Source organism: Culex quinquefasciatus, chromosome 2 (assembly GCF_015732765.1).
Source record: "Culex quinquefasciatus strain JHB chromosome 2, VPISU_Cqui_1.0_pri_paternal, whole genome shotgun sequence".
In the NCBI taxonomy this organism is placed as follows: domain Eukaryota; kingdom Metazoa; phylum Arthropoda; class Insecta; order Diptera; family Culicidae; genus Culex; species Culex quinquefasciatus.
Window position 1 is genome coordinate 1,140,256 of NC_051862.1, and position 9,759 is coordinate 1,150,014.

General features: G+C 43.9%; 3 protein-coding genes across 3 annotated transcripts; 1 reads left to right on the forward strand and 2 right to left on the reverse strand.

The window, feature by feature from the left end:
- The first annotated feature begins 1,806 nt into the window (after positions 1 to 1,806).
- Positions 1,807 to 3,784, forward strand: LOC6037213 (adenosine kinase 2). Its single transcript, XM_001847091.2, has 4 exons — positions 1,807 to 2,261; positions 2,563 to 2,691; positions 2,752 to 3,277; positions 3,334 to 3,784. Exons 1-4 carry the CDS (start codon positions 2,248 to 2,250, stop codon positions 3,697 to 3,699), a joined length of 1,035 nt encoding a protein of 344 aa, XP_001847143.2. The 5' UTR covers positions 1,807 to 2,247; the 3' UTR covers positions 3,700 to 3,784.
- Positions 3,750 to 5,795, reverse strand: LOC6037214 (GATOR complex protein NPRL3). Its single transcript, XM_001847092.2, has 2 exons — positions 5,509 to 5,795; positions 3,750 to 5,443 (listed from the first exon to the last, which is right to left on the reverse strand). Exons 1-2 carry the CDS (start codon positions 5,711 to 5,713, stop codon positions 3,795 to 3,797), a joined length of 1,854 nt encoding a protein of 617 aa, XP_001847144.2. The 5' UTR covers positions 5,714 to 5,795; the 3' UTR covers positions 3,750 to 3,794.
- A 1,067-nt stretch (positions 5,796 to 6,862) lies between these two features.
- On the reverse strand, positions 6,863 to 7,707 carry LOC6037215 (probable prefoldin subunit 6). The gene is made up of 3 exons (XM_001847093.2): positions 7,495 to 7,707; positions 7,314 to 7,414; positions 6,863 to 7,222 (listed from the first exon to the last, which is right to left on the reverse strand). Exons 1-3 carry the CDS (start codon positions 7,565 to 7,567, stop codon positions 7,013 to 7,015), a joined length of 384 nt encoding a protein of 127 aa, XP_001847145.1. The 5' UTR covers positions 7,568 to 7,707; the 3' UTR covers positions 6,863 to 7,012.
- Positions 7,708 to 9,759: the final 2,052 nt, after the last annotated feature.

The window sequence follows — 9,759 nt, forward strand, 5'->3', positions numbered from 1 at the left end:
ACGGCAGGCCCATCTGACCTCCGTGCCCAACGCGACTCTTTTTCCCTTGGAACAATCGCGGCCTTCCAGGCTATTTACCACGGCGTGCCAATCTGACCCACCGTGCCCAACGCGACAAAATGTTCCTCCAATCGCGGCCTTCCAGGCTATTTCCCACGGCAGGCCCATCTGACCTCCGTGCCCAACGCGACTCTTTTTTCTTTGGAACAATCGCGGCCTTCCAGGCTATTTACCACGGCGGGCCAATCTGACCCACCGTGCCCAACGCGACAAAAAGTTCCACCAATCGCGGCCTTCCAGGCTATTTACCACGGCAGGCCCATCTGACCTCCGTGCCCAACGCGACTCTTTTTCCTTGGAACAATCGCGGCCTTCCAGGCTATTTACCACGGCGGGCCAATCTGACCCACCGTGCCCAACGCGACAAAATGTTCCTCCAATCGCGGCCTTCCAGGCTATTTCCCACGGCAGGCCCATCTGACCTCCGTGCCCAACGCGATTTTTATGTTTGAAAATGATTTGACGTTCTGTCAAATTCAATTCCGACAAAATAACAAACTTGCTCCAAATATTGAGCAAACAACTGCACACTACCACAAATCTTCTTGCCACAGATTCTTTTTAACATGCCACACTCTACTTACGTTGAAAACAAACTCGGCCGTAACCTTTTTTCGACGAAGACAACTCTATCCTTACTATGATTTTCCTTGGCAGACGATTTCCCCGCAGATTCTTGTAAATTGCAAAGAAAATCGCAACTCCGTCACGGTCGCCAATGTGTGGAATCAGATTCCGTCTAGGAAATCGTCTGCCTAGGATGGCCAGTGCGGACTTGCATCCGAACCGGCCGAGCGTCACACGAGGAGAAGAGGCTGACAGCTGGACCTGCTTTGCCAGCTGTCACTGACCCGTGTGTGTGGCTGCGTCCATGCGTTGTCAGCGCATGGCTGCGTCAAGCCCTGCGTACGAGGGGCCTATTGGACTAGATTCAATGGAGTGCGTTCACTAACACCGCAACAGGGTTTATCACTCCACACAAAGCTTATTTTTCTGAGTACAATGACCCTTTGTACGACCACAAAGAGTTTAAAATGGATTTTTAAATCAATTTTGAAAAATTTACCTCGCGGTCGAGCTCGCGGTCCTTCTTGACAGAAAAGCTCCTACTTGACAGCTCGTTACAAGGGGACCATAGTTATTCCATCGAAAAAATGTTGTCTTGTCAAAAAAAAAATGCATTAAAATGAAAAAAAGTGATCAGAAATGGTTTTTAATCGTGTTTTTTAACGTTGTACATAAAAATTGACATAGGGCTTTAGTACCCAATTAACGAATCTGCGCTGTATATAAAAATTGAAATGGGGCTAAATTAGGACCCTATTGAAGAATTCAATATTTTATAAAATAAGGACACCAGTTTGAGTTCACACACACACACTACCAGTAATAGTGTAAGAGAGCTTCGTGTTGAAAAAGACAGATCGTCACTATTTAATTTGACTGAAAAAGTGGTGTTTACCTCCTTAAAAGGCAAACAAATGTTTTTTGCGCCTTTTTCCGTTTTGGAAAAACTTTGCTAAAATTGTTATTTTTTCCAATTTTCGGTAAAATCGCTAAAACCAGCCAAACCCACCAACTTACCATTTCCTGTCTTGAATGAGAAATGTTTGCTTGCAAACGATAAGTCCACTGTCCGTTCCCTCGGCCATGAAAAATGGCCGAAATGTCAAAAGAAAATAAACAAAAATTTCTAAACGTTTAAAAAGTTTGCAAAAATATTTCGACTGCGAGTGATTAAGCAAAAAATAAATAAAAAAATAACACAAATGCATTGTTTTATGTGGAATAAGTGACTCGATTTTCAGACAAATCGTTTTTGTTCCAAGTTCGCGAACATCGCAAAAAAAATGACGATTTGCGTCGTTCAAAAACAAAACTCCGTCCTCGCAAAACGGGGAACAGCACCGTTCGGGTCGAAAGGTCGCTCAGGTCGAACGAACAACGAGGGACCCCCGAAATGTCAAACTGTCTGCAGATCTGTCAGTGGGCGGTGCGGTTCGTGTTTTGCTCTCCGCGCTGTTTTTCGGTGTTGGTTAATGGCCAGATCGTGTAGCTCCGTCCGGTGTCCAGCGGTCCAGTAACAACACAGCATCCCTGCCGGGCAGACGCATTTTTTTTGGAGGAGAAGGTGCTTCTGGAACTCTACATCACACTTTTGAGTATTGATAAGAACAGAGGGCGACGATGGCAAACCTGAGGTGAGATTCATTTCATAACCCGTCTTCGGAGGGGGGTTAAGTTTAGGATTAGAACTAGCTTAGGTCGAGGTTAGAGAGAAGATAGATAGATACGTGCTTGAATGTGTGCGACGACGATGTTCTCTTAGCACACGAAGTTGATAAGTGGCCTTCGGGTCAAGAGGTTTGCACTTCAAGCGAATCTGTGATTAGGCTAATTTAGAGCACAAAAGAAGTAGTTGTTGAGTGCTTTGGCACGATCCCGCTTCCGCTCGGAGAGGGGTCAAGGTTGGTGTTGGGATGATAATCTTGTTTGTTTCAGGGACGGACTTTTGCTTGGCTGTGGCAATCCTTTGCTGGACATTTCCGCCACCGTGGAGAGCGAATTCCTTGCCAAGTATGACATGCTGCCAAATAACGCCATTCTGGCCGAGGACAAGCACATGCCGATGTAATTATTGCTGATAAATTGTCCCACATCATGATGATTAACGGTTTTCTTGCGTTTCAGTTATAATGAGTTGATTGAAAAGTACAAAGCGGAGTACATTGCCGGAGGAAGTGTCCAGAATTCGTTCCGCGTGGCGCAGTGGATTCTGCAGCGGCCAAAGGTAGCCGTGTTCTTTGGGTGCGTTGGCCAGGACAAATACTCGGAGATTTTGTCGGAGAAGGCTTCCAGCGATGGGGTGAACGTGCAGTACCAGCGTTGTAAGGAGACGCCCACGGGAACCTGTGCCGTTTTGATTACGGGAACGCAGCGCAGTCTGTGTGCGAATCTGGCCGCGGCCAACAATTTTACCGTGGACCATTTGACCACACCGGAGAACGAAAAGTACCTGAAGGAGGCCGAATACTTTTACATTTCCGGCTTCTTCCTGACGGTCAGTGTGGAGAGCATCTTGCTGGTGGCCAAGCGCGCCCTGGCCCAGGATCGGCCCTTTATGATGAACCTGAGCGCGCCATTCATTCCGCAGTTTTTCAAGGATAACTTGGACCAGGTGTTCCCCTACATTGACATCATCTTTGGCAATGAAACTGTGAGTTAAGATCTGGTCTTGAAAAAGCAAATTTAATTTTACGATTGTTCTTCCAGGAAGCGTTGGCCTTTGCCGAGAAGCAGGAGCTGGGTACGGAAGATCTGAAGGAAATCGGGCTGAAGATGGCGGCCCTGCCGAAGCAAAACAGTGGCCGCGGTCGGATTGTGATCATCACTCAGGGCAGCGATCCTGTCCTCTTGATCCAGGACGGTAAAATTGCCGAATATCCGGTGGAGAAGCTTGCGACGGAACAAATCGTGGACACCAACGGGGCGGGCGATGCCTTCGTGGGCGGTTTCCTTGCCCAGCTGGTTCAGCACGAAAGCTACGAGACCTGCATCAAGTGTGGCATCTGGGCCGCACGGCAAATCATCCAAAGATCTGGCTGTACCTTCGAGGGCGTGCCAACGTTCAAGGCATAGAGAAGGGGGCTTTCGAAGAGTCCTTCCGGCGGCACCAGCGCTATACGATATTTTTTCGAATAAAGTTTTTTATTGTTGCTACTTACATTTTGCTCTCATTGTGGCACCGTGTACAGGCTGGCGATGGCCGGATCTTCCGTCTCGTAGATGGTCAACACGTCTCGAAATTTGTCAACCAGCTGGAGGAGCTGAGAGCGGCGTAGATTTTCAAAGTACATAATTTCTTCCAGGTGGTGCTCGCCCTTGAAATATCCGGCCTGCCACAGCCGTACCATCAGCGCCAAGTCGTCCGGATTGGACGCGGCCGGTATTTTAAGGATGGCCCGCCGGTCACACTCGTCGAACGCCGACAGGAGGCGCTTAATTTTGTCCTCGTCCTCCATCGAAGCTATACTTTCGTCGTTGTCCGTGCTGGAGGTCGTTGTCCGGTTGGACCGGTGACTGGCGGACGAAGGTCGCGTGTTGGAAGTGGTCGACGCAAGGGTTAGACTGTCTGGGAACAGTTCCTCCGAAAGGGAGTGCTTCCGGTTGATTGGAACAGCCAGTGGTTGACTGGAAGTCGCCGGTAGCGAACTGCAAACGTTGATCTTGGGCTGGGCTGGCTGTTCCGGGGCAGTTCCGTTCTGAATGATCTTGTCCAGCGATCGACAGGACCCGGATGAATCTTCCTCGTCGTCGTACGCGGCGATAAATTGAACATAGGTGTGAAGTTGCATCAACAGGTGGTTCTGGAGCATCCACAGGACCATCTGGGCCAGTCGTCCCTGCCGTGCCGGGTGTTGGAGTGGCGTGGTTAGGTGGCCAATCGATGTCGGAAGGGAAAAGTCGCTAATTACCTCAAATAGCGACATGCCGGGAAACTTGGTGGCGAACTTGTCCGGGAGATTCGAGTGAATATTCAGCTGAGCATCCGGAGCAATGACATAGACGTTTGTCTCGCAGAGTGGATAAATGATGGTCGCTTTGGCCCAGTACACCAAGTGGCCAACCAGTTGATACACGTTCTCAATCAACAGATCGGCGTCCGACGCCATGTTCTGCAGACTCTTCAACGGGTTGTACGCTTCGATAAGCTGCAGCAACATTCGTGCCCCGGAAGGAGGCACACAATCCAGCAATTCCGACGGATCGACCAACAGCAGCATTCCGTGATACGGCTTGAGCGCATGCAGGCACCTGTCAATAGCTTCCGGCTCAACGACCACACCCTTCTTGTGAAACTGATGCGCCTTTTGTGGCAAACAAAAACTCAATGTTACCGAATCATTCAACGTCACGTTCAGCAGTCCCGTCGTGCACAGATCGTGGTAGATCGTTTTGATAAACTGTGCCAACGTACAATCCTTCAAGATTGTATCGAACGCATTGTTATTCCCACTCCCAGTCTGGTCAGGCTCCTGCACCGCGGCCGTAGCTTCGTCCATACACGCCACCATCTGCTTCATCTCGTTCGACAAATAGGCCACGCGCCGTTCCTCGTACAACAAAGCCACCCCGATCCGCTTGCTCAACTCGTAGTAACACTTGACGATCGAATAGCTGGCCTGGGCGTGCAACGCAAACACAATATTAATCCGGAAGTACGACGTGTTCTTCTGATCCTCCCCTCCGTCCACCTTCACCAGCGTCGGATGCGACACGAACCGGACGTCGTTGACCTTCAGCTCAAACTTCTGATTGCACAGTTCCGACTTGACGGCAAACAGCGTGGCCAGCACGTCGTCCGAAATTCCGTACAGTTGATCTGGAGAAGAAAAAAAAATCAATCGTACATAATTAAATCCCAAAAAGACACAACATCAACCCTACCAAAGCAAATATTGGACACGATGGGCGGCGCATTCTGCAGGACGTCGTCCCCGTTGTGGACGATCGAGTAGGGCGTCTTCCGGGCCGGGGCCACGCTCGTCTGGAACTGGGTGCCGTTGAACACGTTGAACGGGTACCGGAACAGCAGCCGGTCGCCCTTGCTGTCCGATTTGACCAGGATTATGCTCAGCGGGGTCACTTCCATCTTTTGCTTTCGCTATCAGCTCCGGCAGTGATAACGGGACTAAAGAGAAAACGAATCTGCTCGCAAAACCGTTTCTCATTTGTTTACCAAAATCAGCTGATGTCAAAACTAACTGTGTCTTGCATGCAACTTGCAGCATTTCTCGATGCACTTTGATTAGGGTGACCCGCTGAATGTGTACATTTTGCAGATTTTTTGAGGTAGCAAAAATCTGTAAACTGTTGGTTTGGCTTATGCATTTCGCGTACGCACACCAGCAACATTTAATTTTGCTGGCCGAACAAAATTTAACCTCACCTTTATTCGTTTTTCGTCCTAAACAATTCTGCCCAAAGTTTGGGAACGCTTGGTAAAGTCACCAAATTGCGCAAAGCGATTCAATTTTGTATGGGAATGTGCATGGATTTTTATTTTTGATGGCTTAATAAACAACAGGTACATGTTTCACGTAGGGACCTATATAGGGAAATGAAATGTTCTTGAAGAAATTTCAAACACCCAAAGTCATGCAAATTTAAGGTTGAAAAACTTGTGGTTTTTCTTTGATGCTGGCGCGTTTCTTGCACCGAACAAGTACAAACATTACAAAAACTACCAGATTATTATAAACAACAGTTTTACAATGTTTGTGATTGTTATAAATCTCGTTTATTGCCCAAAATTATTTTAAATTGATTCCAACCTTGTTCTTGCATAGTCTTGTTGCTCGATTGGAACCCCGATTTGACAGTTCGATTGGAACCCTGAGAGTGACATTTCGCCTCTCCATATAGGCTCTCTAGTTTCACGCTGTTTTAGAATATTAAATTTTGTTGCAGGTGCTCTACAACTTTCCCGAAAAAGTGTGTGGTGCTAACTTGCTCCTGAAAAAGATCTGCGGGTCAAACCTGGTCTGAACCATATTTTTAGCTCGAAAAATTAATAATCTGGGGCTATTTTGTCCAACTGGCGGAATTTTGATCTCTATTGAACAAACTGTGACCCACTTTACTAAACCCACACGTTTTGCATAGAGTGAGTTCCGATTCCTTTCGGGAATAACCGTACGTTGCCCTAATTCCCAGTATAGTGAAGGTTTGGTCGATAAAAGTGCTCACATTTCCAGATGCCATGTGGGGGTGTGGAAAACAAAAAAAAAACACTTCTAAGTCTGGTATTTTTACTTCTTTTCACTTGTTATTATTTTCCGAGTAATAGTTAGATAGATAATGCATTACAATGAATCATTAAGATGCTAAGCCGTAGCGGAAAGCGCGCAAAATACACAATCATCGATGAGAGGGGGACGCTTAAGAAACATTAAGGCTTGGTGAGGGCAATCTGACTCTGGTACTGGCGCTGCAGCTTCTGCAGATTTGCCCGGTACTTGTCCTGCTTCTGTTCCAGCTGCTGGATGTTGTCGGTGCACTTTTTCAGCTCCTTGTTAATATACTCGATTCGCTTGGTCACGTTCTGTTTGCTTTCCTCCAGTTCCTGCTTCACCAGCACCGGACCGTACAGTTTGTACACCTGCGGAACGGGGAGTAGTGTGTGGGGGCGGAAGAAGAAACACACATGTTCATCAAAAATGCACAAAATCCAACTCAAAATCAACCCTCACCGTGTTGGTCGGCTTCAGCAGCTGCAGTTCCTCCAAAACGTTCTTGTTCTCGTTGTACTGGCCATCGAGAAGCTGCTGCTGTTGGACCAGTTTGTTAAATTCTGTAAAAGGATGAAATTCCCTTCCCGTATTAATAACCTTTGCCGGGTGGGGGCGACTCGCCCGGAACATTTTGGCTTACCTTTCTGGGCGTCTTTGTAGTTTTTCAGCTCGGACTCGAGGCGACGTTGGAGGACCGCAGTTTCTTTGTCCATTTTGGTTGAATTACGCGATAATCTGGACGATTCAATGCAGGAAAATGCAAAATTAACACTGGCAAAGTTCCTATGGCGATGACCGCGATTTGGAAAGAAGACGACTTGAGTTTTCGTTCCTCGCGAGTGTGTTTGTCAATCTCTGACAGATGGCGGATGATGGTTGGTTATGCGAGGCGAGTTGTCTTGATGAGTAAAACATGATGAAGAGGGGCGAGACACTTTGGTTGAGAGGTATCAATGTAAGTTGTTATTGATAATTAGTCCTAAGTGCCATAAGTAAACTTTTATGTACAACGATAAAAAACAAAATTAAATTTATGTACAACAATAGTTTCCATTTCTGATCACTTTTTTTTCATTTAAACGCAAAAAGTAAAAAGGCAGGACAAAATTTTTTGATGGATCAACACTTTGGTCCCCTTGCAATTGTAAATTGTATATTGTATATTTTTATGTACAACGATAAAGAAAAAACAAAATTTAATCCATGCACAACGATAAAAAAAAACAAGATTATAAACCATTTTTGATATTTTTTTTTTTATTTTAGAGCAAAAAAAAATTGACGAGCGAGCAGTCATGTAGGGTTTTTTTTCTGTCAAGAAAGGCCGCAAAGTTATTTTGTTAAATTAATTTAAAAATCCACATCCAAAAAGCAAAAAAAAATAAACGTGGACCTGTAAAAAGAACTCAAGATTTATTTATTGCCTGATACAATCCAATAAACTCAAAAATAAAAAAAATTAACAAAAAAAATTTAAGGTTTAAAAAAACAAAAGATTTGAAATTTTTTAATATGTAATTTCAAACAATTAAAAAATTCAAAGATATTTTTTTATAAGTTTTTAAAGATTTTTTTCAAATTTTTAAGAATTTAAAAAAAATAGATATTCAAATCTCAACTACAGCCCAGATTTGATTATCTGAAGTTCGATTATCCGAAGGTTAATGAAATCACAAAAAAATAAAAATAAACGTATTTTTTCATTTTCTTGTTTTAAACAAATTCTTAATTACTTTAGCGTTGTCACACGTAAAGATATTTGAACACACATTCAAAGCTCAAAATAATTGTTTTCATAAGAATTCAGCAATTAATCAACGGATGAATTTCTGTAACAAAAAGAATAACTTTTTTCATAACTTTTGACTGGTTTGGTTTGGGAAAATAATGTTTAGTTCGAGAGTTATACTCGTTTTTTAATGTGCTTAAATATACAGCAATTCCCCACGAAAACAGCATGATTCGAAAAAAAATTCTTCGATCGGGCTCAATAATTTACTGGGGGTTCCTTGGCCGAAATAATTAGACCCGTATTTTTTGTTTGGCCATTAGGGTGACCTATGCCGTGTTAGGGTGGTCCGAAAAATCGCAATTTTTGTCATTTTTTGAAAAACCACATTTTTCAAAAAATCATATCTCCGCGACATTTCATCCGATTTTAGCTGTCTTAGACGCAAAGAAAGGTGATTAGTTTGGATATTTAGGAAAAATAGTAAAAAGTTTCAAAAATCAAGCATAACATTTGAAAAGGTCGTATGAAATCTTAAAATGCTGTTTTGAAGGTCTCGGGACCAAAGAGCTTATTTCTGAAAATATTTTTATTGAATTCCTCGGAAAATTTCACATTATATATCAAAAAATGGTGAAGTTATGTTTGCGATACTCTGAGATACGATTTTTTGAAAATAAAAACTGTGTTTTTCGACGCGCCACGCGCAAAAATAGAAAATGTTAGGGTACCAAAAAGGTGCGTATTTCAATTACGAAAATTTTGGTATCCTAACATGTATAGGTCGCAGTTTTATAAAAAAGTCGATTTTTGCTCGTTTTCGTAATTTTTCCATTTTTGCGCGTGGCGCGTCGAAAAACCCAGTTTTTATTTTCAGAAAACCGTATCTCAGAGTATCGAAAACATAACTTCACCATTTTTTTATATGTTATGTAAAATTTTCCGAGGAATCCGATAAAAATATTTTCTTTGGTCCCGAGACCTTCAAAACAGCATTTTATTTTTTCATACGACCTTTTCAAATGTTAAACTAGATTTTTGAAACTTCTTACTATTTTTCTCAAGTAGCCAAACTAATCACAATTCTTTTGCGTCTAAGACAGCTAAAATCGGATGAAATGGCGCGGAGTTATGATTTTTTGAAAAATGTGGTTTTTGCGAAAAATGACAAAAATT

Excerpts from the sequence above, each read along its gene's own strand:
- LOC6037213 (XM_001847091.2), top strand. Across the intron at positions 2,692-2,751 it reads GAGGACAAGCACATGCCGAT|TTATAATGAGTTGATTGAAA; the intron begins GTAATTATTGCT and ends CTTGCGTTTCAG. Across the intron at positions 3,278-3,333 it reads TCATCTTTGGCAATGAAACT|GAAGCGTTGGCCTTTGCCGA; the intron begins GTGAGTTAAGAT and ends TTGTTCTTCCAG.
- LOC6037214 (XM_001847092.2), bottom strand. The coding sequence starts at position 5,713 with ATGGAAGTGACCCCGCTGAGCATAATCCTGGTCAAATCGGACAGCAAG. Across the intron at positions 5,444-5,508 it reads CGTGTCCAATATTTGCTTTG|ATCAACTGTACGGAATTTCG; the intron begins GTAGGGTTGATG and ends TTTCTTCTCCAG.
- LOC6037215 (XM_001847093.2), bottom strand. The coding sequence starts at position 7,567 with ATGGACAAAGAAACTGCGGTCCTCCAACGTCGCCTCGAGTCCGAGCTG. Across the intron at positions 7,415-7,494 it reads CTACAAAGACGCCCAGAAAG|AATTTAACAAACTGGTCCAA; the intron begins GTAAGCCAAAAT and ends ATCCTTTTACAG. Across the intron at positions 7,223-7,313 it reads TGCTGAAGCCGACCAACACG|GTGTACAAACTGTACGGTCC; the intron begins GTGAGGGTTGAT and ends CCCGTTCCGCAG.